The sequence below is a fragment of the Bos indicus genome, chromosome 19 (assembly GCF_029378745.1).
Source record: "Bos indicus isolate NIAB-ARS_2022 breed Sahiwal x Tharparkar chromosome 19, NIAB-ARS_B.indTharparkar_mat_pri_1.0, whole genome shotgun sequence".
NCBI classification, from domain to species: Eukaryota; Metazoa; Chordata; class Mammalia; order Artiodactyla; family Bovidae; genus Bos; species Bos indicus.
In genome coordinates, this window is record NC_091778.1 from 11,890,976 (window position 1) to 11,918,509 (window position 27,534).

At 36.4% G+C, this 27,534-nt stretch overlaps 1 protein-coding gene across 4 annotated transcripts in view; it reads left to right on the forward strand.

The window, feature by feature from the left end:
* CLTC (clathrin heavy chain) overlaps nt 1-27,534 on the forward strand; it is a 71,408-nt gene that overhangs the window by 22,418 nt on the left and 21,456 nt on the right. For all 4 annotated transcript variants that reach the window (XM_070772587.1, XM_070772585.1, XM_070772588.1 and 1 more), the window contains exons 2-17: nt 668-875; nt 3,545-3,813; nt 4,626-4,787; nt 7,013-7,126; nt 7,534-7,707; nt 11,468-11,665; nt 12,362-12,562; nt 14,574-14,726; nt 15,318-15,440; nt 16,274-16,411; nt 16,721-16,885; nt 17,001-17,181; nt 18,574-18,737; nt 23,259-23,384; nt 24,019-24,161; nt 26,533-26,767. In XM_070772587.1, coding sequence (XP_070628688.1) covers nt 668-875; nt 3,545-3,813; nt 4,626-4,787; nt 7,013-7,126; nt 7,534-7,707; nt 11,468-11,665; nt 12,362-12,562; nt 14,574-14,726; nt 15,318-15,440; nt 16,274-16,411; nt 16,721-16,885; nt 17,001-17,181; nt 18,574-18,737; nt 23,259-23,384; nt 24,019-24,161; nt 26,533-26,767 — 2,754 coding nt within the window. The remainder of the gene's footprint in view (nt 1-667; nt 876-3,544; nt 3,814-4,625; nt 4,788-7,012; nt 7,127-7,533; nt 7,708-11,467; nt 11,666-12,361; nt 12,563-14,573; nt 14,727-15,317; nt 15,441-16,273; nt 16,412-16,720; nt 16,886-17,000; nt 17,182-18,573; nt 18,738-23,258; nt 23,385-24,018; nt 24,162-26,532; nt 26,768-27,534) is intronic.

A 27,534-nucleotide genomic window follows, 5' to 3' on the forward strand; every position in this document is an offset into this window, starting at 1 on the left:
TCCTTCTGTGGTGTGTTCTCTAGTCTACTTCTGTTGAACACATTCACTCCCTTGCCTGTAGGCTTCCTTTGACTGGATCTCTCTTACGTATCTTTGTTTTGGCACTTTTTGCCAAGTATTGTAACTTACTTGTCTGCTCTGGCTGATCCAAGTTACTTTAGACCAAGAACCCTGTGAAATTTTTAACTCTCTCATTTTATGCTATAATTTATCAATAATTTTCAGTTTCCTGAAGTCCAGTACATATGATCAAGTAACTACTAAATCCTAAAGGGGATTAGAGAGGACGATCTAATAGTTCAGAAATCCCAAGCCATGAAACATTGATTACCTCAGGTTCCTTGACCCATAAAGGCTACCTCTCAGATGTAGCTCTTACCTTTATATCTGTCTGTTCTTCCTCTTAGTTGTCACCAGATGGTTATACCTCTCAAGTTACAACTGCAGGATTATAACAAAACAATTGAAAACCATACTTGTTGGAAGAGAGAAGGTCCATTATATTAATTGCCTCATTTGAATCCGTGTAATGGAGTTGTCAATGTTGACCTTGAAGTAGTAATGGTTAAATGAGGATTTGTAATGATGACCACACATGAATATCAAGTCTTTCTAATTCACTTGGTAGCATGATTTATTAATATTTTTTGTTTTTTTCTTCCCTCAGCTCCAGAACCTGGGTATAAACCCAGCAAATATTGGCTTCAGTACCTTGACTATGGAGTCAGACAAATTCATCTGCATTAGAGAGAAAGTAGGAGAGCAGGCCCAGGTGGTAATTATTGATATGAATGACCCAAGTAATCCAATTCGAAGACCAATTTCAGCAGACAGCGCCATCATGAATCCAGCCAGCAAAGTAATTGCACTAAAAGGTATAAACAGATTGTGTTTTTTTCTTAAAACTTTTCCTATAGGAATTTATTCAAATACAGTAATTAGAATCTTTTTTTTTAGTATATTAAGTTTGGTTAAACAGATCTGCAAAGTGAAAGCTGTTACTGTGATTTTTTAAACTATTTTCATGACTTTTACTTGGCATAATTCTGTGAGCTGTCTTACTTTCTACACATACTTGGAAAATTTTAAGATTTAGATTAAATGAATTTAAGCTTTATATCTATGGTGTGGTAATATTATATTAAAAACATAACCCCATTTACAGAAGACACAAGAAATTAGTGATTTGTTTTCTGGAGTAAAATATACTTTACTAGTATTAGCAACTATACATTGCAGAATTTTGTTATGGTGATAAACTTGCTCTTCATTCTGTGTCTTTTTTATATGTCAGGTTTGTGTTACATTTAACGAATTCTAAAACTGGCTTGAACTTAGACTGATTTTTAAAAGTGTGTGTGTATATATAGGTAGGTATTAACTTTTTGGAATCAATGGTGTTAGTTTATTCAGACTGACTTTTTAATTGTCATAGTAGGGAACTAACTCTACAACCTGGCAGTCCAAACAGAGTTCAGAGGCCCTCATACTTTCTGGGAGTCTTACGTTAATTTTTTTCCTTTGAACTTTAGACTGAAAGTAGAATTGACTATTTAAAACAGACTCTTACGAGGGCTAGGTAACTATCTCAACTTGAAAGAGACATTTAGTTGGCTGTTTTTTGGTTTGTTGCTTTTCTTCTTGATAGTAGGAGGAAGTGTTCAGATTCTTGGTAATTTCTTGGTAAATTTGTGGGTGACTTGTTCCAGGTGCTGAAGTATTTAAATAGACTTGTTTTTTCCACATGATTTATATTTTGTGTTTAGTAGTGACACTGTTTGGAAATTAAATTGATTGGGCGAGGGGTGGACTGAAAACATACTCAAAGAAGTCATTGTTACATCTCTGCAAGATAGAAGTTGATCTCATCTCTGGGAAAGATGGTCCAGATTTTACCTGGGATACTTGTTCTGTGGCAGGGGTCTGTTATTTGCAGTACATATTTAAGGTAGTAAGTTCCCTTCAGCCTCCTTAAAGAATTTAAATTCAATTGCTTAACAGCTCTCATTCCTCTATTATAAGGCCATCGTTTTAATTTTCTCATAATTCTTTTCTATTTTTAATGTTGTTGTTATTTTATCACATTTCTTAATGCTTTCTTATGTGTGCAGATGGTGAGTTTTCTTAAATTAGATTGTATTAGTTATTGTCCTGTTTTATAAAAAGAATAAATTGAAAGAGTTTTCAGAGCCCCATACAGTAATACCATTATAGATCTGTGCCTTTGTGTCTACACTACATAGTTAAGCTGTCAACCCTTGCCCTCCTCCCCAAAACACCCCATGTACATATGCTCCAACCTCTTTCACATAAAGAATAAAACATGTAATTAACTAGGGGTTGGGGAAGAAACAAAGGAAATTTAAATTATTCCCAAATATGGCTTCCTTCTGAATCCAGTTTCAAATCCCTTAGTTTCTTTTTATAAACAGGACCGTAACTCTCACAATTGTTCAAGTCTGGTTGTGGTTTACATATTGTGTGGGATGGGGATAACATTCTTCATTTTATGGAAGAAGTTTTTACCCATGTAGTAATTAAGGAGGGTTGTGGTACAAAGCTGTATGTTTTGTGTCCCGTCCCATCCCTCTCTCCACCCCCACTCCCTTACTACCTTATAATTTTTGTTCTTCAGGAGCCAAATTCTCTGAGGCTCAGGAATGGAGTTTTCCTTAGTCTCTAAGGACTAATACGAATTAGGCAGCCTAATGTTAGCTGTGGGCTTTGATCTCTATTAACTTAACCCAAATCACTTTTTGGATTGTGATGGGTCTCAAATTTTCAGTATAAACCTTTGCATCTGACTCAGTGAACTCTTAACATTCACAGCAGATTTCATCTTCTTTTACTAAATGTTTGCTGTTTTAACTGGTTGAAGCTTGAATTTTGTTCTTACCTTTAATATATTAACATCTGAAACCTTCCTCCTTTGTCTTCCTCTCCTTTTCTGTAGCACCTCTACCTTCCCTTTGTATCTTAAACCAATACAGTGTAGCATGCACCTCTCTCATGTGTTAGTGGTACAGGTAGAGTTGAAGTAGATCCTCTTCCAAAGAAGTTTCCACAAGATATATTTGAATGGGGGATGGCTGCCTTTTAAAAAGTAGACGTTTTCCCCATGTGCTTGAATCAGATTTGTTTTTTTCTGTGTACCAACCATTTTTTTTCTGTGTACCAACCATTAAGTTTATGGGTAAGCATTCTTAATTAAGTATGAAGGTTACAACTTGTTTTTCATCATTAAGGGAGCTGTTCATTTTTAGTTGGGATTTAAAACTCTTTGGAAGTAATACTATCTGTTTCAAGTGTATTTATTAGAGGTGATAGTTTTTGCTTCACGTTTAGGTGTAGATTGCTCAGTCCCAGCTCCTCAGTGGTTGCAGCTCTGTCACTGTGACTACTGTAGATGTTATTAGTCTCACGCTAGGACCATTTTGTTTGGAAGTTACAGATTTTGATGCAGAGATAGTCTGATCTAGCTAGATACTAATTTATCTTGAGCTTTGCTTTCTTAGTGATTCATAATTCTTACTTTTGTTTTTAGCTGGGAAAACTCTCCAGATATTTAACATTGAAATGAAAAGTAAAATGAAGGCCCATACCATGACTGATGATGTCACCTTCTGGAAATGGATCTCTTTGAATACGGTTGCTCTTGTTACGGATAATGCAGTTTATCATTGGAGTATGGAAGGAGAGTCGCAGCCGGTGAAAATGTTTGATCGCCACTCTAGCCTCGCAGGGTGCCAGATTATCAATTATCGAACTGATGCAAAGCAAAAGTGGTTACTTCTGACTGGCATATCTGCACAGGTAACATTTTTCTAGTTTTGAATAAAGAAAAGGTCTAGAGAATTTATGTGCTTGAAATGTAGTTTATTTTGAAATTGGATCTTCTTTGCCCATCTGACTCCCCCCCCCCCTTTTTTTTTAAAAAGAAATAAAAGTTGCTGGTTTAATCCCTTATACTGTCATACAGGTTGGAGTACTCTTAAGGTGTTTTGAGGTCCTCTCTGCGGGTTGAGGGAATGAGTTTGAGTGATTTGGAATTTATTGTGGATATTTACTGCAGAATGAGTACTCCTGCTGCTACTGCTAAGTCACTTCAGTCGTGTCCGACTCTGTGTGACCCCATAGACGGCAGCCCACCAGGCTCCCCCGTCCCTGGGATTCTCCAGGCAAGAACACTGGAGTGGGTTGCCATTTCCTTCTCCAATGTATGAAAGTGAAAAAGTGAAAGTGAAGTCGCTCAGTCGTGTCCGACTCTTAGCGACCTCATGGACTGCAGCCTACCAGGCTCCTCTGCCCATGGGATTTTCCAGACAAGAGTACTGGAGTGGGGTGCCATTGCCTTCTCCGAGTACTCCTATATCTTTCTTTTTTTTAAAAAAAAGTATAGTGTAAAAAGATGGTTGTATGTGAGGCACATTTTAAACATTCATGTTAAGCTTTAATAGAATGTTTGCAACTAAATTTTAAATTAAGTATCAAATCTACATTGAGAGAAAAGGAATTGTAAATCCTTCTAAAGATGATAAAGTGTTTTAATTATTTCACTGATTATTGTATCTGAAAGTTACTGGTTCGTTGGGACCCTAAACTTTATTCTGCTTGATCTTTTGTAGCAAAATCGTGTGGTGGGAGCTATGCAGTTGTATTCTGTAGATAGGAAAGTGTCTCAGCCCATTGAGGGACACGCGGCTAGCTTCGCACAATTCAAGATGGAAGGCAATGCAGAAGAGTCAACGTTGTTTTGTTTTGCAGTACGGGGTCAAGCGGGAGGGAAGGTAAGTTTTGCCTCTGGAAATTGTTTTAATGAGAATTTGCCTTTTGTCTTTCTGTTACTAATTAATTTGTTATCTGATTCCAAAATAGTCTTCTCTTTTGTTAATTTGTTTTTAACATTCAGATTGGTGGTGATTTAATTTCTTTAAATTCTGTTTCTGGTGATACTTGTCTAAAGTGAATGTTTCTTAAGCAACTTGTTTGTGTCTGCTGTTTATAGACTTTATTTCATTGCCTTTACCAAAGGCTTTCCTGTGCATTAAGAATCACTAGGGTGGCTAAAATGTACATTTGTATGCCTTCCATCTAGAGAGTCTGATTCAGTAAGTGGAGCTCATAATGTGCATTTTAAATGCTGTAGATGACTAGGTAGAGTGGACCACAATTTCAGTACCGTTGCCTTAAATCAGAGCTTCTCAACACTTGACTACATTGAAATCACTTGGACAAGTTGAAGTGCTTTGCAGGGTTCTTAGTTGCAGACAACAGAAACAGGGGATGGTTGCTTAGAGCATAAAGTTTAATAATGAAGGTATAGTGGGTAGTTTGCATTAGCTAAGAAGGTTTAGAACCAAGCTGGGAGAATTAGGAGGAATAAGGGAGAGTGGGCAGCAGCCAGAAGCCCTGGCGCAGAGCTCTGAGGCCCTGCTGCTGCTGCGATTGCACTGCTGGATGCCCGCTTGGCACGACTGCCCCTGGAAACGCAGTCTGACTGCTCTCCTCATCGCCATAGCAGGTTCTCTGAAGTCTTAATATATTTTCCATGCTAAGTAGTTTTAAAAAATCAAGATCGAGATTGCTTAAAATACAGTAATCAGTAACCTGTAATCTGGGCGGGAACATATGTACAGAGGTAGAGTTCTCCCTAAAAGTTTAGAGTAATAATCCCTGAACCAAGGAATGTTCCTACCAGCCTCTCAGTAGGCTAATGATAAAAAATACAATTTAGATATTTAGATCTGAATTGATGAATTTTAAACAAAAAACCCATATACATTAGAAATTAGATGCACTAATTAAGACATAAGGCTGTGACATTTTTTGAAAAGTCCTCCTAAGAAAAAACCTTGTGTATAATTTTTGTAGTATCAGAAAACCAGTTTATAGGTTCTTGAGCTTACTTGATATATTGTGCTATATATTTTATAGTCGGCCATGGTTTTTTTAAGGGAAGGCAATTTTTTCAGTATGGCTAGTCATTCTAATTAAGGATGAGACCCTGTAACTTTCATATGGTTATATATCTTGGAAACCGAGTTATTTTTTAAGTCCATTCCTCACATGACTAAGCAAAATATATAGTAGTCTTCCATTAACATTATTTGCTCTCTCTTGCCATTGCTTGCTGATGTACAGCATCAGACATTTTAAACCAGAATGTTCTCATCCAAATTTCTGAGGTGTCTGTGATTAAAGCGACTACTCATGTTGAGTCTATACTTAATCTGTATTTAGAGTAGGTGTGGGCAGAGAAGACTTTAATAACTTCAGTTAGATTTCTATTTGGAAAATTTAATTGTAATCGAAAGCCATGAGAATGCATTTTTGTGTGTATTGTTTTACCATTCTTTAAGGTAGATTGAGATGTGGTTGAGCTGTTCAACTGACTTTTTAAAATTTTTATCTTGAAGTAATACATATTATTTGTGGGAAACGATCCTGTGCTCTTTTCCTAGTTTACCTTAATGGTTACGTCTTACATAGCCATTTAGTACATTTGACAAACCAGAAATCAACATTGGTTCAATTATATAATTGTGTAATTTTGTCATGTATAGATTGAAGATACATACTATTCCATTACCACAAAGATTACCTTCTTGCTGCCCCTTTATAGTCACAACCACTTACTGCTAGCTTGCCATCTCTAACCCCTGTAAATCACTACTTTACTTTTCATTTCTGAAATTCTGTCTCTTCAAGAATGCTTTATAAGTTGAATCATATAGTATGCGATCTTATGAAGAGTAGCCATTTTTTATGTGTTTCCACTGGACATTGTGTCTGAAAGTTCATTTTATTACTGAGGAGTGTTCCATAGTATGGTTGTTACCATATAGTTTCAGTTCAGTTCAGTCGCTCAGTCATGTCCGACTCTTTGCGACCCCACGAACCACAGCACTCCAGGCCTAGTTCAGCTATTTAGGACATTTGGTTGTTTTCACAAATAAAGCTGCTATGGTCCTTTTTAGCAGTTGATCATAAGTTTTACTTTTCTTTTGAACAGTTACATATCATTGAAGTTGGCACACCACCAACAGGGAACCAACCATTTCCAAAGAAGGCAGTGGATGTTTTCTTTCCTCCAGAAGCACAAAATGACTTTCCTGTTGCAATGCAGGTATTTTAAGCAAAACAAAGGAACTTGAAATTTGTTTTCTAAACACGAGTAATTAAAAAAGTACTACTGACAGTATAATTTTAAGTGGTGCCTTTACTCAGAAATAGCGAAACTTTGTAAAGTAATACTTCTTTATGTAATACATAAATTGGGTTATCCCAGGTTCTTCAAAATTATGTTTTCTCTTTTATCTTATACAGTTTATTAATATTCTTGTGTTTTATGTAAGAGCTTGGGACATTGCATATTTGAATCTGCAGTAAAAATGAAGAAACCATAAATACTAGTTTTTAATTTTTCATAAAAGCCTCTTGTCAAAATCCTAGAATTTTACCATCTCTGAAATGGAATGGGACTAAACTTTCTGATTGTTCATTATTACTGAAGTACTTATTTTCTTTATACAGATCAGTGAAAAGCATGATGTAGTATTCTTGATTACGAAGTATGGTTACATCCACCTCTATGACCTTGAGACTGGTACCTGCATCTACATGAATAGAATCAGTGGAGAAACGATCTTTGTCACTGCACCTCATGAAGCCACGGCTGGAATAATTGGAGTAAACAGAAAGGGACAGGTAAGGACACCTTGAAAATCAAATTAGGTGATAAAAGAAAATAACACTTACTACGGTTAGCCTTTTGCCAAAAAGTAAATGGTAATTTTGGATGTCAGAAAATAATGTATATCTAAAAATACAGATGCATATATATATTATATACTACTATGTACTCTGCAATCTCTCTTTAACTGTATCTCAAAGAGAAGGAACTATTTGGCATATAGTATAGCCACCTAAGGATTGTGTTTGTGTCTCTGTTATCAAGAGAAGTGGCTCTTCATGCAAAGAAATTGATAGGGTGACATCTGACAGATTGTATACTTTTTTTTTTTGGCTGCACCCCAGGGCTTGTGGGATCTTAGTTGCTTAACCAGAGATTGAACCCAGGCCCCAGTAGTGGCGAGTCCTAGGGCTGGACCACCAGGGGATTCTAAGACTGTATACTTTTTATAGAGTTTGCTTCCTGTAATCTGTAAGACTCATTATCAACTACAAGGAAAAAAATTCTTCCTTTGTCTTTTTTCTCACCTCTTTAATTATTACTGAATGTTTAATGTGGGAAGGTGATATGTTACAGTAGCTCTGGTAGGTTCAGTGGGGTACTTGAAAAGTTACCCAGTTTGCTGTTCTGACTTGTCACATTTGACAAACCTCCTCACACCACCTAACCCAAGTGATCTTTTTTTCTGTATTTTAGTGTTTTAATGTAATTTAAAATATTATGCCTAGAAGTATCTTTTTCCCTAAAAAAAAATGGTTAAATGTTATTGACCTTTCCTTTTGTTTGTTTTCCTCCAAATTATTGTTTTTCCTCAATGGTAAATGAAAGCAGATAGGTTTTTTTTTTTCTCCTTTATTCTATTAATTTTCAGAACATAGTATGTATGTGAAGAAAGAAATACTGTAGAGAAAGGGAGTCTCTCCCTACTCATCCATCCTTTCCATCGGTTCCACACCTGATTAGGTGCTTCTGCTTTAGGGAGCCCTCCCCATGGCACTTAACACAGTGAGTTACAGTTGCTTGTTTAACTACTTCATCACTGTTCTTCCTTAGGAAAGGGGCTTTTCTTTTTTAATTGTATTTCTGCACTAGTCAGTGTCTGGCACAAAAGCCACTTTAAAAATTCAGTAGCATTCATTTATTGAGTTGCATGTGCCTCTCGTGGAAAAATCAGGAATGAATGTGTCTTTTGGTGAACTAGATTACTGATAATTTATAATCATAAAGTTGTTAAGCCAGAGATAATTGTTTTAACTAAAATATCCTGAAAATTTTACCATTATATATTAATATTCATAACTTTGATTATTGATTGTTTCCCTTCCCTCTCTCCACAAGTTTTCTTTGCCAACTGCTTTGAATAAGATGAATGTTCACAATAACCTATAGGGCTCAGGGCTCTACTCTTTTGATCAGAGCTAACTATAGCTGGACCTGACCCAATGCCCTGAAGGAATGAGTATGGTTTCTGTTGGTTGCAAAATTAAAAGTGATCAAGATGACAGTCTGAACTTGGTAGAACTGAATACTTTAGAAGATACAAGAACCATCTTTTCCCCCTGTATGTCTTAAATACTGGTTTCTAGAACTCTGCTAATACAATCTAAAAATGGGATAAAGATGAAACTATGGATTTGGTATTTGGGGAAGGCTACAGAAAGTACAGTTGGAAGTGGGTTTGTTCATCTTCCTTATTTTTCCTAAGAAGTAGTATTAAAGATGAAAATGTAAATAACTATAAAGAAAGAATTCTTTCTTTTAAAAAAAGACCTCTTAACATGGGGTATTAGTGTCACATTGCAGATAGAGAATGACCTAAGCTTTGGAAGATGGAGGTCAGATCTGTAGAAAGGAAACACTTGGAGGTTAAAATTTCATTTTCCTCAAAGGGAATAATAGAACAGGCAAATATATATTACTTGTTTGGTTATTGAGTTCTCACTTACTTGGCAAATATTAAGCATTTACTTTGTGTTCAACACTGCCCTGGTGCGAAATATACAATTAAAGACAAAGATAAGTTCCTTTCTTTATGTGGAATAGTGACTGAGAAACACTGGTATGAGAAATAATGGTATGAGAACTGTCATTACGGGGAATAGAAGTAGTTTATAAGCTGGGGTGTGTACCCAGATCTGGTGTTGGGGAGAGGAATGGATGCATGATGAAGGACTCCTTTTCTCTTTGGCAATTGACAGAAATTCAGCTTTTAAGCAAATAGATCGGCATTCTGTGACAATGACTTACTTGGGGAACTGAGGGTAGGTAATTAATTGTTCTTTAAAAAGAGCAATTAGAAGTTGCTCTTTACTGGTGCCACATTTATTAAGCATCTACTGTATACCTTGCAATATATAAGGTGTGTGAGGATTTAGTGGTCCTTTCCCTCCTTGAGTATATAATTTGAACTCTGGGAATGTAAATGTAATTAAAATTACTGAAAAATCAGAGTTAAGAGGAATCTATCTTAAACTTCGTCCATGTGAGCCCATGCCATGTTAAGAATGGATGGTAGCAAAGCAATTAGAGTTTGGACTGTATGAGATCGGGAGTTACTTATATTACAAGACAGCTCTATTTTCAGTTCAGTTTAGTTCAGTCGCTCAGTCGTGTCCGACTCTTTGCGACCCCATGAATTGCAGCATGCCAGGCCTCCCTGTCCATCACCAACTCCCGGAGTCTACCCAAACTCATGTCCATCAAGTCGGTGATACCATCCAGCCATCTCATCCTCTGTCATCCCCTTTTCCTCCTGCCCGCAACCCCTCCCAGCATCAGGGTCTTTTCTAATGAGTCAACTCTTCGCATGAGGTGGCCAAAGTATTGGAGTTTCAGCTTCAGCATCAGTCCTTCCAATGAACACCCAGGACTGATCTCCTTTAGGATGGACTGGTTGGATCTCCTTGCAGTTCAAGGGACTCTCAAGAGTCTTCTCCAACACCACAGTTCAAAAACATCAATTCTTCGGCACTCAGCTTTCTTTATAGTCCAACTCTCACATCCATACATGACCACTGGAAAAACCATAGCCTTGACTAGATGGACCTTTGTTGAGAAGTAATGTCTCTGCTTTTGAATATGCTATCTAGGTTGGTCATAACTTTCCTTCCAAAGAGTAAGCATCTTTTAATTTCATGGCTGCAGTCACCATCTGCAGAGATTTTGGAGCCCCAAAAAATAAAGTCTTACACTGTTTCCACTGTTTCCCCATCTCTTTCCAATGAAGTGATGGGACCAGATGCCATGATCTTCGTTTTCTGAATGTTGGGCTTTAAGCCAACTTTTTCACTCTCCTCTTTCACTTTCATCAAGAGGCTTTTGAGTTCCTCTTCACTTTCTGCCATAAGGGTGACGTCATCTGCATATCTGAGGTTATTGATATTTCTCCCGGCAATCTTAATTCTAGCTTGTGCTTCTTCCGGCCCAGCGTTTCTCATGATGTACTCTGCATAGAAGTCAAATAAGCAGGTTGACAGTATACAGCCTTGACGTACTCCTTTTCCTATTTGGAACCAGTCTGTTGTTCCATGTCCAGTTCTAACTGTTGCTTCCTGACCTGCATATAGGTTTCTTTAGGAACCCCCATTTGGTTTAGCAGCACCCCTTAGTCTTCTGTTTTCTGCCCTCTTTTTTTTTTTTTTTTTAAAGTGGCAGCAAGAAAGCAGCCATCACAGTTTTATATTTTGTCACTCAGTGGTCATCAGCATTAAATATATCTAGTATCTGATGCTCAAGTGAACGCATTGCAGCTGTTCATTAGATCTTAAATTGCAGGTTCTCTCAGTATGTGTGGAAGAAGAAAACATAATCCCTTATATCACCAATGTCCTACAAAATCCTGATTTGGCTCTGAGAATGGCTGTACGTAACAACTTAGCTGGTGCTGAAGAACTCTTTGCCCGGAAATTTAATGCTCTTTTTGCCCAGGGAAATTACTCAGAGGCAGCAAAGGTGGCCGCTAATGCACCAAAGGTACGTAGTTATGAAAATGAAAATTGCCATGTTTGGATTGATGCCAGCGTGGTCTGTTTCTAATACTGTTAGGAGTGGAACCAGCTTCCCACAGAGAAATGAGTATTTTTTTAGGATATGTTTTCCAGTAGAATGAGTTTCTTCTAGATTTAGTTAGTTAACTTTTCTATGCTCTAGATTTGGTTAACTTTTTAAAACTCAGATTGTTAGAATGATGTGTAGATCTAACAGGCTCTGATTTACATAGATGTAATAATGTTTACTTAGTTGGATCTTATGATAGCTACTGATTTTATGTCTTAAAGATGAAACAGATCTTGTTCAATTCATGGTACGAAGAGTTGTCTGAACTTGACCTGAATTTATCCTCATCATTTTTGTATTATGTTGGACTGAATTAATACCTTACTCCCTGACCGGTAATGAAATTTTTACTTAACCTAATATGAACCTGGAATAATACATTAGCATTATGATTAGGTTGGTATGTTTCTGATTCAGAATAATCTCATAACATTGAATCAGAAGTTTGACAGACATTGCCTGAATCTTTACCATTCAACGTGTTGAAAAGTTGAGATTTGGTTTCAGTAGATGGAATTATGCCTTTAAAATTGACTTAACAGATCCATGAAGTTATTAGTGTGATATTGAATCATCTTTAAAAGGAGTCCTTAACATTTCTGTTTCTTAAAGGGAATTCTTCGTACCCCAGACACCATCCGTCGGTTCCAGAGTGTTCCAGCTCAGCCAGGTCAAACTTCACCCCTACTTCAGTACTTTGGAATCCTTTTGGACCAGGGCCAGCTAAACAAATATGAATCCTTAGAACTGTGTAGGCCTGTACTTCAGCAGGGGCGGAAACAGCTTTTGGAGAAATGGTTAAAAGAAGATAAGGTATATTAACTTAACGTTAACATATTTTCACTTTGATTAAATACCACGTTAGCAAGTTAAAAACACAGGCTGTACCAGAACATCTCCATCCGTGATTCATTGTTTGTAGGAATGGTGAAAGAATAGACACTGCATGAGATGCATAGGCGTGTTTTCTTTTGAAAATGGGTTATTATTGTGGCATGTTGAGGTATCTTTATTTTAAAAGGGAATCCAGGATTACTTGCTTGGTGGTTAAGCTTAGTGTGAGACACTTTGCATGCTTTGCGTATTTGTCAACATGTATAAACTCATGGGGACCTAAGAATGTATTCCTGTCTCCCACATCCCACACTTGGGATGCCCAGTATTTTCAGCCATACAACATTGTATCTTTTCTTCTAGAACTTCCCAAATATCAAAATGGTGGAGCCGGTTAGGTGTGTAAGGGAAATATGTTATATACAACGTGGAATTGGTTAACAGGACATCAGGACTGATTAGCAGTGATGCAGATCCCCAGAGTCACTTCACAGAGAATGTTAGCTGGCATTACATGAAAAAATATTAACTTATTAGTTTCTTGAAGTTATTTAAATATGAATATTTGAAAACTGTTGTTAACCAGCTTTCTTTACTGTGGGATTTCTCTATCCATTTTATGTTCACTCAGTAGTTAACGAGTTTCTTTTCACATAGAGCATCTAATAGTATTATGTTTTCTAGTGTATATTATGAAAAATGTCACCTATTTGTAAGACAACTAATGAGTTTAAACAACCCATTAGTGATATTATTGCTTTCATACCACTATAGAAAGCCTTTCTCCACAAAGTGGCAATGTTGAATTGTCATGTCTTACATCAGTGTCAAGAACTGAGGTGGTCCTATTTTATAGCACTCTGGGTTGTGAATAAGTTTTAATGTTAGACCTTTCAGCTTTAGTGTATGTTGGTAGTATTTCTGCATTACCAATGCTAAATCCTTGTTTCTTGACCCAGCTTCTGGCAGTCTTAGAGGATACTGGAGGATAGAACTTCAGAGTTGGGGTGCTTGGACAGGAGTCTGCTGAAGAATAGTTACTAGCCACATAGTACTTGAGGTCCGTCCTAATTGTTTAAGATAAGGGAGGATGAGAACAGCCAAGGTAACTGAGTTGACCAATATAACAATGTAAGAGCTTTTTGGGTATCATTACCTATTTTGGTGAATGGTCATGTAGGATTCATTTGTGGTGAAAAGGACACTGGTCAGCTCTACATTAGTGTATTCAGTCGAGAGGGTATAGACTCTGATAGAACGTCTCATTATTGAATATCAGTGATAAGCGCTATTCTTTTGACATACTTATAAAATAGAAAGTCAACTCTAGTGTGTAAAGCAAAGCTCCTTTAGAGAAGCGGTTTCCAGATTGAGCAGCTTAGGCAGATTGAACGGCACAGAGGAGTGTGTCTCCATGTATACCACCTTAAAATTCTAACATATTTATCTGCTTGACTTTGTGAAATTAGTGTCCTGCTTTACAACTTTTAAACCCCAAAGTCAAGAAGATAATGAAGCTTAGGTCCTACAGATCATTCCCTAATTTTAAAGTGGTCTTTATGGTAACCTCAGCTGGCTTTTTGAATCAGATTTTCATTTGATAGCATTACATTAGGAGCTGGATTATTCTTGTAAAATTGAGACCATCTGGGACTGATACCTGAATATTCTTAATAGTGAAAAGTGCAAGATTCTGCTTCTTAAATATTTATATGCCTAACACGATAGTTGGTAGAATCTGTACATGTGAAGTCTTGGTGGGTTTTTATCCTTAAGTAGAATGTGTGGAGAATTCTACTGAGACTTTGCTCTGAATACAAAATCAGTAGTCTTTATAACCATAACTCCTGCGTATTTATAATACATTTTGGGACAACTGGGTAACTAAATGCCTGTCATATTAGTTATTATTTATAATGGAAGTAGTAACAACTGCCTATTTATAAAATAGCTCATGGATTACTAAATAGCCTCTTTTCCCTTTGGACAGCTGGAATGTTCTGAAGAACTGGGAGACCTTGTGAAATCTGTGGACCCTACATTGGCGCTTAGTGTGTACTTAAGGGCTAACGTTCCAAATAAAGTCATTCAGTGCTTTGCAGAAACAGGTCAAGTCCAGAAGATTGTTTTATATGCTAAAAAAGTGAGTTCAATGAAACAAATTCTGAACATAAATTCATTAAAACATTAAGAGAGAAATTATCCTATAGTCACTCTCAGTTTTAATAGTAAATTTCCTTAAATTTTTATGATTACTTGGGAAAGTATAAAGCACTAGTATGGTTCTCATTTACAGAATCACTTTTCAAAAATGGAGACAGTTACTCTTGCATGGCATTTAGAACTTAAACTGCTAGGGCATGTTTAACCTATTAGAACAAATTTTTTCATGTTCAATGAGACTGAATAAGCTGATTATAAAAATTTATAGCCGTTTGTTCAAATATATTATCACCAAGATCAAGTTGTCTTATATAAACCAAGATCAAATTGAGCATCTGTTAAAACTGAATTTGTACTTTCACCAGTAGTTCTGTAGTAAGAAGATTCTATTGTAGAAGCAGTATTTATTTCCCACGGGGGTGGGGGGGGCACCCATTGCTTTTGGTTTGTTTTTGTTCTGTGATTTCTTCTGTCTTTTAAAATCCATTATTGGAGTATAGTTACGAAAAAGCCTTTAAGTAATATAAAAATGGAACTCTGCAGCAGGGCTTACATTTTTGTCTGTTTTTAGGTTGGATATACTCCAGACTGGATCTTTCTGCTGAGAAATGTTATGCGTATCAGTCCAGATCAGGGGCAGCAGTTTGCTCAAATGTTAGTTCAGGATGAAGAACCTCTTGCTGATATCACCCAGGTAAACAATTTAAAATGTATTTTGTAGAAGTTAATTTATGTAGAGAATCGGGGTGGGGGGAGCGGATCTGAGTTTAAACAACCTGGAGAACAGGTTAACTTTTTTATTTGTAGAACTTAGAGCTGTGTTTATTTATTTACATGGATAAATTTCAACTGTGTTACCTAAGAAAAGCAAGTTGTAGAAGAATGGACAGTAAGATACCATCTATATATATAGCTTTAAAACATGCAAAACAAATCCTACCTCATTTAGTGATATATGTATTAAAAATACAAAAAATATAGGTATAAGAAAACACAAAGGCTAGTCTCTGCCACTTGGTGAAGGGAGAGAGAAAATGCATATATGAAGTGGGAATCAAGGACTCTTTCGTTTTTATGCTTTTGTGTATTTTAAACAGTTCATCAGGGACTTCCTGGTTGTCCAGTGGTTAGGAGTCATGCTTCCACTGCACGGGGTACAGATTCAGTCCCTGGTCAGGGAACTAAAGTCTGGCATGTCCTGTGGTGTGGCATGCATGTGTATATCAATCAGTCAATCAAAATTTTAAATCTTGCAGTTTATATTCTGCTACTATATAGTATCTTGAAATATTTTATGGGTGTGTTTACTAGAACTAAAGTAACTGTGGAAGATAAAACTTCCTGTTAAATTATGAGGTTATGTTATCTAAATAATATTCTTTAAATCTGGAATTTGATCTGGTAGTGTTTTATGTATGAAGAAAGAGATAATGTTTAATTTCCTTTCACTTACCTGTATTGTCAACTGTATCATAAAGTAGTTTTTAAGTATCTTAAAAACAATTTCCCTTACATCTTTTTTTGCAGATTGTCGATGTGTTTATGGAATACAATCTAATTCAGCAGTGTACTGCATTCTTGCTTGATGCCCTGAAGAATAATCGCCCATCTGAAGGTCCTTTACAGACGAGGTTGCTTGAGATGAACCTTATGCATGCACCTCAGGTACGTGTTTTCATGCATTTTATAGCATGTTTCTGTCACTGTTTTTCTATAGCTGTTATTCACAGCTGCTTAGATTAAGTTATTTGAAGCTACTGAGGTTTTTCTATAGCTGTTATTCACAGCTGCTTAGATTAAGTTATTTGAAGCTACTGAGACGCCCATTCATCATTTTAGAAAATTTGGCTAAAATTCTCTTTGTACTTTCTCTCCTTTATCAGTCCAGTATTGGATCTTAAGGTGTAATCTGGATATGGAGTTACTGATACAGGTGGAGTGGTAAGATAAACTCATCCTTTTATGTTTTTCTAGGTCGCAGATGCTATTCTAGGCAATCAGATGTTCACGCATTATGACCGGGCTCATATCGCTCAGCTGTGTGAAAAGGCTGGCCTCTTGCAGCGTGCGTTAGAACACTTCACTGACTTATATGATATAAAGCGTGCAGTCGTTCACACGCATCTTCTTAACCCTGAGGTATTTCAGTGTCTTGCCTATTAGTTACCATTAATTGGTATACTGAAAATGTGTTTGTGTAACCAAATGATCCATTGGATTTAATATTATTTCACTTATTTATTTTGTCCTCTAGTGGTTAGTGAATTACTTTGGGTCCTTATCAGTGGAAGACTCCCTAGAATGCCTCAGGGCCATGCTGTCTGCCAATATTCGTCAGAATCTACAGATCTGTGTACAGGTGGCTTCTAAGTATCATGAACAACTGTCCACTCAGTCTCTGATTGAACTTTTTGAATCTTTCAAGAGTTTTGAAGGTAATTAAAAGTTCGAATCATTTTAAATGACTTAAGATAGGCAAGAGGGGTATACATCATAGGTTATTAATGGTCATAGGCTATTGGAAATTCTTTCTCCAAGCTTATTTTGATGGAATATTTTAAGTTTTATTGTCAATAAATATAGTCAGGCATCATCTGTATCAGGTTCTAGGGACATGAGGTGAATAGACTGTCTGCATGGATATATTATAGGTCAGTTAAAGGCAGAATCTTAACATACAAATATATGTAGTAGCTTTGTCATATTTGAATAAGATGAAAATACTAATGATCGGGTATATAATGATCATGTTTATATTGTCTGACTTTTGTAATGGCAAAGGATTCTAGCCGAGGAAATTTTGTGACTTGTCCGTGTAGCAGGTTTTCTCAGTCTCAGTGCTATAGACATTTTGGGCTGGATGATTTGTTGAGTTGGAGGGTATGTTGTTGTATGCCTGTAGGATATTTGGCAGCATTGCTGGCTTCAGTTCAGTAAATGCCAGAAGCATCTGCTCCACCAGTTGTGACCACTGAAAATGGGAAGAAAACCATTTCGTCCACAGTTGAGAACCACTGTTGTACTGAGTGCTAATGTGATCACTGTCAGTGGCTTTTAGATTCCTTAGCTAAACATCTGGTCTCTGCTTAACTTTTCCTCCCTCTTTTTATTGGACTACTCTAGACAGAAGTAATAAGAGATTTCTACATAATTTTCTTAATTTTTTCAGTTCTTATGTTAACTGTGTGCTACATTTATACTCTTCATTCAGTACGTAGCCCCCAGCCGCATATAGCTGTGTAAATAAAAGTATTAAAATTGAATGCAATCAAAACTTTAGTTCTTTAGTCACACTAGCATTTCAGGTGCTCAGATGCCACATCTGGTTCGTGGCTGCTATGTTAGTTAGTGCTGATCTTAATAGAGTATTTGCATCACTGCAGAAAATCCTATTGGACAGCACTGCATTAAATTCTTTTTAAGCTACTTTTGTGTGTTTTCTATTAACTGCATATAAAAGCACCTGTGTAGTGGACTTCATTCAGAATTTCTCATCTGGAATATGTTGTGATAATTAGTTTTGATATTAAGTAGCTGTCTCCTATTTCTCAACTACCATTAGTAGAAAGCATTGAATTTTCTGGTCTGTAGGGATTAAAGTATAAATCCATTTATTGAACTGATTAGTGGATTATTTAATATTGAGTTTTTTGAGCAACTAGTTTTTATTTGGGAGTGGAGTGTGCAGTATAACAGTGTTTTGTTTGCTTGTTTTTTAGAAGTTTGGTATAATTGACATAATGTTTTTTAATTGCTTAAGTATTTTTTCAGGTCAGTTGCTCTCAAAGGTACACCTGTGCTTAATTTCAATTATTTCTTTCTTTAAGGTCTTTTTTATTTTCTGGGATCCATTGTTAACTTTAGTCAAGACCCAGATGTGCACTTTAAATATATTCAGGCAGCTTGCAAGACTGGGCAGATCAAAGAAGTAGAAAGAATCTGCAGAGAAAGCAACTGCTATGATCCTGAGCGAGTCAAGAATTTTCTCAAGGTAAGTGGTTTTGAGTAGCACATTTTCTGGTTGGCTTGAAGATCAGCAGTCCTGCAAGGGTTTGCTCATAGTTTAATTTTTTTTTCCCCTAAAAGTGAAATTCTTAGAATCTCAAAATTGTATACTGAATGATTTCTTCTAAATTTCATACTCTGTGGTTTCCTTTGAAATAAGGAAGGAAATTGGTAAGTAATATTTAAGAATGACCATCTGTTTAAGTAAAGAGAAAAAAAATCACTATCTTTAAGGAATTTCCTTTATTTCACTTTAATTTTAGAAGAAAATTTTTGTTAAGTGATTGTAGACACTCAGTGTTATTTTAGAATATCATTTAGGCACTTTTTGAATATTAAGTTCAGCTTGCCCTCAGTATTCTTTTAAGGGGCCTGTGTATGCCAAGAATTCCACTGTGTAAAGGAAATAGGTTTTTCTCTGTCATCAGTTAGCCCAATTCTAGAAATTAAATATTAATCATGCGTAATTTATAAACTGAAGGCACAGTCAAACAGAAAAACTACAGCTTTGTGACACACAAATTTGGTTATGGAAAAGTAGAACTGCCTGTGTTGGAGTGAAGAGTAATAGTTTAAAGATTCGTAGGTCTTTAAGGCACACCTAAGGGCAGTTTATTTTATTTAATGTTTAGCTTTGTCATACTTACTAATTACTTTGTGGGGAAAATAAGACTTTAACGTTGGCAGTCATTTATAAAAATTAGGAAATTACAGAACATTCAGATCCCCCCAATATGTATTTATACACTTTTAGTTCAGTTCAGTTGCTCAGTCATGTCTGACTCTTTGCGACTCTGTGGACTGCAGCACACCTTCCCTGTGCATTACCAACTCCCAGAGCTTGCTCAAACTCATGTCCATCGAGTTGGTGATGCCATCCAACCATCTCATCCTGTTGTTCCTTCTCCTGCCTTCAGTCTTTCCTAGCATCAGGGTCTTTTCCAGTGAGTCAGCTCTTCGCATCAGGTGGCCAAAGTATTGGAACTTCAGCTTCAGCATCAGTCCTTCCGATAAATATTCAGGACTGATTTCCTTCAGGATGGACTGGTTTGACCTCCTTTCAGTCCAAGGGACTCTCAAGAGCCTTCTCCAACACCGCAGTTCAAAAACATCAACTTTACACTTATATTAAAAATATATTAAATGATTTCAAAGATTGTATATGAAGTTCTTAAGTATTTTTTCTTTTGGAAGAATTTTAGATTGAAACTAAAACCAAAATATTCATTGTGTAAGTTAGTAGGAAAAAATAGCCTTTTCTTACTCCTACAGTGATCATTTTTAGATAATGTAGATTAAAGAGCTTAAACCCTTAGGAGTTTTAGTGTAATGATGTAAAATGCTGAAGTTGCCTTATATTTTAGATTAAAAGATAAACATTCCCCCAAAAGTATAATGTCTGGGCCATCGTGAATATTCTGAAGATCCTGGCTAGAATGATATGTGTGAACCCAAGACTTCTGGGGTCCGAAAAAAACATCCAAATGAGAAAGATTTGATACTCCGTGCTTGACCTAGTGTACCTATAGTACAAGTCAGTTCCTCCGTTGAGTATCAATACTGTATCCTTTTTGGAAAAACGCTACCAGATCTTAGTGATTTTGTTTTTCTTAAGCTCTCAGCTTTTATGCTTCAATTGTAATTTCTTTAGCATTGAGTTGTAATATTTGAGTTATCATATATATGTAAAGCAGGGCTAAGTTAACTATTTTCACCTAATTATGATCTTAACGTTCAAAAAAAACTCTTGAAACTAGGATGTGGCTGTCTTACCTTGCTTACCCCTCGAGATCTAATTAGATGAGGAATCCCCCCTCCATGCTTGTGAATTGTGTGCAAATCTAATAGAGGAGAGTGGGTGTGAATTACGGGCTTTTGAACCAGTCAGACCTGGTTCAAATTCCTTTTCTTTCTATAATGAGCTGTTTATTCCTTCAGTAAATGCCTAGCTCTTACCTCAGGCAAATTAACGTGTTGCAGCCTCGGTTTCCCCAGCCACAAGCTGTGTTTGTGAGGAACCTGATGCCATAGGTGTTCAAGTGATAACCGTGCTTAATAAGCTGTGTTGGTGGCCTTGAAAATAAGCTATTATCAACCTTGCTAGCAGGCAAGTTTTGTTTTTCTGATTTTAAGTTATTCCTAACTTGAAGGAATTTTAATTCCCGCCCAAGTTAGAGGAAAAACCTAATCTCTTATTTAATAATTGGAGATGGGAGCTCAGTGCTAAGATGCCACTGTTGGCTATTCAGCCCAATGAGAATGAACATACTGGACCATTTACTCACTTTCCTTCCTGATCTGCCGTTTGTAGCTACATGCTACATCTTATCATCACTGGTATTCAACTTCATTTTGGAGGTACTAGTTGTATTATAATTGGTGGTGTATGTAAACTGTGATAATAAAAACACTTCTCTGAATCTAATCTTGAATATTAGACAAGGGCCAGTTATATACTAGGCACGAGGAGAGCAAAGAGTGATAGAATAAGAACTCTGCTTTAAAGTAGCCTGTAAGCAGGATGAAGTTCTGTCATTAGCGTTGACTTGTGCCCTAAACTTGTGGAACTCTAATCTTGCATAGAAAACATAAAACTGTTCTTCAGACCCATGCCTCTTGCTACTTTTGATCTTATTTTCCGTCTTTTTTTTTTCCTGGTTTTGTTTCAACCTCACTGGCCTGCTTGTTATTCCTGTAACTCCCCAAAACCTCTCCTGTCCCAGAGCCTTTGCTTGCCCTTTCCCATTTTCCTCACAGACCTTCCTGACCTGCTTCTGTACCTTCTTAGAGATTTCTAACCAAATGTCACAAGGAAGGATGTCTCAGATTACCCTCCTCCTATCTAAAATAAAACCTGTCTATCCTCACTACCCTCTTATCTTGTTCTCTTTTTCTTTATAACACTTAACATTGTCTCTTCCCACCAGAATGTAAGTCTCTTTGGGGAATGCTTACTTTGTCCCCTGATATATCTCCAAACTTTGTATTTAAAAAAACCTGAATTTGTTTATATAGTTGCCATTTTGATCCTAATGTCTCTAATCATAGTATCTAAGGAGTAACCTTTAAGTAAAATTTTAAAATGTTAATAGCATAATTATTTTATGTATGAAATCATATGCAAATTTAGGCAATTGAGAATGTATCCCAATTTTTCTACTTTTTTCAAATTTAAATTTTCTTTGCCAATACAAATAAGTTATCTTTCACAGTAGAAATCTTAAACACTCATGCATGAGACTAGAATACCTAAGTAATCTTGGATTACTTGCCAAGTATGTTTTATCCCTAAGTGGTTTATATATGTAGTAAACAAGATAAAGATTAAGTGTGTTGATGTTTGTTTTGTAGGAGAAACCTGCCCTATTAAAAAATCTTCTGCATAGGTAGATCAAACACTTTTTAGAAATGATTGTAGCCGCTGTTAGTACAGAGTTTCCAATGGTGCTAAAGGACTTTCCTTGGTGTAAAAAATCTGCAGCTGGACTTCCACTTCAGATTACAGCCATTTTGATTTTTTTATTACTATTTTACAGGATTTCTTACAACTCCAAGGTTTAGTGTTCCTGAACACTTCATAGACCAATCTTCAAATTATTTATAATTGGGTGGCTTATACATGCTAGACTTAGGAATTTTATTCTTACCTTGCAAATAATGTTCTTAGTGGCTGTCATTGAGGAAAGTCCTGTCCTGCTTAGTTCTCCTTTAGTAGACTGTTATAGAGGAATCATTTATTGAGAAATGTTTCACTGTGTGTAAATGAATTCCTGATGGAAACTGTTGTTTTTTGTGCTGTACCTTATGTCTATGGAATGTAACAGGACATGTATCAGGTAAATGCCCAGTACAGGTGTTACCTACCTGTCTGTAACATCTGTGTCAGTCTGTAAGTAGGATTATAGCTTGGTATTTGTAATGGTAAAAGCAGTTCGCAATTTAAAGATGATTTAAATGCTTTTTATTTTATAAACCTTTTTTGTTTTTAATAGCAACATGTGGTGTATTTAAATTCATGGCCGTCACTATCATTCTGCTCCTTGTAGGATTTATTATAACAGTATTAGAAGCTGGCCATATAGATTTGAATGGGGAGGGGTGTTCTAGAAAGTCATCAGTTTGAAACAAATGTGAGCCATATATGCCTAATTTTGACAATGTGAGTCTAGCTCATAAAGCAACTACAAATTCAGTTGTTGCTATTAATGAAAGTCCCGGTGTGATGATTTTATATCTTGAGTGCCGCTGGAGACTTATAAATCTTGTTACTCTTTTGTTGTAAAGGGTATATGTGGGAAGGACCTGGTATTTTGCTATGACTCTGGATATTACTTCATAAAAATTCATGGAAACTGAGTTGGACGCTCTCCAACTATTGGGACATTTCTTTCTTTAAAAGAAGAACCAAGTTTATGTGAACCTTTCCCACAAGTGTGGAACCGATTCTCATTTTACACCGATAACCTCACAGAAGAAGAAAATTAAGGTTTCTTTTTTTTCCCTCCAGGAAGCGAAGCTAACAGATCAGTTACCACTTATCATTGTGTGCGACCGATTTGACTTTGTCCATGATTTGGTGCTCTATTTATATAGAAATAATCTTCAGAAGTATATAGAAATATATGTACAGAAGGTAAGTAAAACTTAGATAACTTGAAAATATAATCTTACAAATTTTACTTCTCACGCTGGACATCTTCATCCTTTTGAAACCCTGTGCGCAATAAGAGTGGTGTGCTACAGTGGCTTTCCGTTTTTTTTTCCCCAGCAGAATCCTTTCTTGGATTAAAATTTTACATGCATTCCAAGTATGTAAAACAGAACAGAACTGCAGTAGTTGAAAAGTTGAGTGGCCTATGCCTTACTTATCTGATAGTCCCTGAGGTATCCATGTAGAGGCCATAGCCTCCAAAGCACAGTATTAAAACCATCTTGAATAAAGGTATTAGAAACTTTGCATTCTAACTCCAGAAATAGAAGGGCAGTTTGCTATGATGGAGGCCTTGTTACCAGATAATATTTCCAGTCATTCTGTTCCTTTCGCTTCTTTGGACTTATTTCTCCTTAGGAGTAACCAAGGCAGACTTCCTACTAAATTCCTTTGTCTAGTTTCAAATTTAGAATCCGTTTATTACTGACTTTTAAAACAGGTTGAAGAGGATAATGCGTTTTTCTTGCTTTTTGCCTTTTTTTTTTTTTTTTAAGAACTCTTTTCAGTTTTGTTTCTTAGTAACATAATGACATTCTTCCTTTTTTTTAAACCGTAGGTGAATCCAAGTCGACTGCCTGTGGTTATTGGGGGATTACTTGATGTTGATTGCTCTGAAGATGTCATTAAAAACTTGATTCTTGTTGTAAGAGGTCAATTCTCTACTGATGAGCTTGTTGCTGAGGTTGAAAAAAGAAACAGGTGTAGTACTGTTTTAATCTTGACAAGTAGGATAAATTATTAGTCTCTCCTAGCATGGTATTAAATAGAAGTGTAAGCTGTCAGTTGCCTAAAACTACTCAGTACGCATGGATCTTAATTCCCTAGAGATACCTAATTGAGAAGTGATAAGCTAGCTGTAACTTGCTGTATACGGCTGTCATGTAGAATATCTGTTAATCTAGTCATTCACCTTTTTTTGATTAATTTTAATTGGAGGATAATTTCTTTATAATATTGTGGTGGTTTTTGCCATACGTCGACATGAATCACCCATGGGTGCACATGAGTCTCCCCTTCCTGAACCCCGCTCCCAGTTCCCTCCCCACCGCATCCCTCTGGCTTGTCCCAGAGCACCAGCTTTGAGTGCCCTGCTTCATGCATTGAACTTGCCCTGGTCACCTATTTTACATACGGTAATGTACACGCTTCAGTGCTGTTCTCTCAAATCATCCCACCCTCGCCTTCTCCCACATAGTCCAAAAGTCTGTTCTTTACATCTTGTGTCTCTTTTGCTGCCTTGCATATAGCATCTTTACCGTCTTTCTAAATTCCATATATATGAGTTAATATACTGTATTGGTATTTCTCTTTCTGACTTACTTCACTCTGTATGATAGGCTCCAGTTTCATCTACCTCCTTTGAACTGACTCAAATGAATTCTTTTTTAGAGCTGAGTAATATTCCATTGTACATATGTACCACAACTTCCTTATCCGTTTGTCTGCCCATGGACATCTAGGTTGCTTCCATGTCCTAGCTATGGTAAACAGTGCTGCAATGAATATTGGAGTACATGTGTCTCTTTCAAATCTGGTTTCCTTGATGTGTATGCCCAGCAGTGGGATGGCTGGGTCATATGGCAGTTCTGTTTCCAGTTTTTTAAGGAATCTCCACACTGTTCTGCATAGTGGCTGTACCAGTTTGCATTCCTACCAACAGTGTAAGAGCATTCCCTTTTCTCCACACCCTCTCCAGCATTAATTGTTGTAGACTTATTGATGGCAGTCATTCTGACCAATGTGAGAGGATGTCTCACTATGGTTTTGATATGCATTTCTCTAGTAATGAGCATTCACCTTCTTTTTGCATGTTTATAATTATGTTAAGTCAAACCACATAGCTGTGTGTTTTTAATGTAAACTATCTAAAAAGCCTCCTTTTAGGTATGATACCTAGGAACTAATTCCTGTCTGGTAAATTATCAAGTATGACAAGAGAAAAGCATTCCCTGTGTATTCCCTGAGTTAAACTTGTTTTTAAGTTGAACCTTGATATAATATAAGTTAGGAATTTCCAGTAGAAGAGAACATACTATGAGTGCTTCTAATACTTATATCATGAAGTCTTTTTTTAGCCAGGACATTGTGTGTTCACAAAGTGCTGATGTAGTAAATGAGGTTAGTGAGAAGTAATGAGGTTAAGTAGGAAGTTCCTCTAGCAGTGAAACCATCTCAAGAATAGGGTTTAATTTTAACCTGAGTTGGTACAAGTGTTCTACTAATGGTAATCACAGAATTTATATCTAAATGTTTCAAGCTAAATGTTTCAGAAAATGTTTGAAAAATTCTGCACTTAAGGACAATGGAGATGTAGAATATATACTGATTTTTATTTTTTTAAAGCTTGAGACTGATTTAAAGTGATTATTGTTGTATAGTTGCTAAGTCATATCCAACTCTTATGTGACACCATGGACTATAGCCTACCAGGTGCCTCTTTCCGTGGATTTCTTGTAACTATTTAACGTGTTATTTAAACCACGGTAAGAGTGTTGGTCATCTGAACCATTGGGAAATAAGCTATAACTTATGATTTTATGACTGCTAGAATTTTAAACCTAGAGCTTCTAAAGTTACCAGATTTTGTTCCCAGTATGTGTTTACGGTACTGCTTCTTTTTGCTGTATGAAATGTCGCATGTTAATTGTGGTAAAATTAAAAGGAACCTCAGATAATCTGGCTTGTTTTCTCATACCACATCTCTGTCCTACTCCTAAACAACATTACTCAGAAGTCCAGCCATTTGCCCCATATAAAAAAGAATAATCTGTGAATCTGTAGTCTCTTCTCTCTCTGTCCTATCTAGATAATGTAGCAGATAGGTCCAGGAGAGTATGAAAGACAGTCTTATATATCTTCTATGTGACATTGGACAAATCCTTTAACCATCTCTGAGTCTTAATTTCTCAGTTTCTGATAGAAGTGTTGAGAATTCAAAATAGGATATGGGAAAGCACTTTATAGACCATAAAGTACTTACATAGCATGTCAAGAGTGTGCTATTTATAATATAGTATGTGTATATGTGGGTTTTTTGTGTGTTTCTTTTCCTGTTTTATTTTCTTACTAGATTGAAACTGCTTCTGCCTTGGCTGGAGGCCAGAATTCATGAGGGCTGTGAAGAGCCTGCTACTCATAATGCATTAGCCAAAATCTACATAGACAGTAATAACAATCCAGAGCGGTTTCTTCGGGAAAATCCTTACTATGACAGTCGTGTTGTTGGAAAGTATTGTGAGAAGAGAGATCCGCATCTGGCCTGTGTTGCTTACGAGCGTGGCCAGTGTGATCTGGAGCTTATCAATGTGAGTACTGCCGGCTGACATATAGAGAAGACAGCGTTTTTAAAACCTGTTATATAATGTTACACTAGTGAATTTTGAGAGTTTCAGAGTGGTTTTAGGTAATATGGAGCATTTTTGGAAGATGCATGCTTTTTTTAAAAAAACTTTGCTGATAATTATGAACTTAAACTGGCCAAAGTAGTTGATTACATTTATATTTACCCATTGACATTTATGCCCCCGGTTTTATCACACATGTTCTCATACACTCATATGTACACACACATGTATATATTTTTTACATATACGTGTATATGTATAGGCACATCTGAACTTTTAACCTTATGAGAATAAATTGCATACCTCATGGCCTTATAAGCCTTCAGTGTGTATTTCCTAGGAATAAGGGTATTCTCTTTCATGAGCACATTATGGATAGCAACCTCAGTCAATCTGACACCAGTAGAATACTGTTAAAAACCTGTTTCATTCTGATTTTGTCAATTGACCTGAGAATGTCTTTTAAAAGAAAATTTTCCCTTTAGTCTAGGATTACATACTGCTTGTACGTGTCATATCTTTCATGTCTCTTTTAACCTGAAACAATTCTTCAGCCTTTCTTTGTCTTTTATTGACAGACATAATTGTAAAAATAGTCTTTTTCTCTTTTTTTATTGAAGGTAAAATTCACATAACATTAGCCATTTGAAAGTGAATAATTCAGTGGCAGTACATTTACAGTGTTGTGTCATCACTGTATCTCTCTTGTTCAGAGTTCTTGTTCCAAG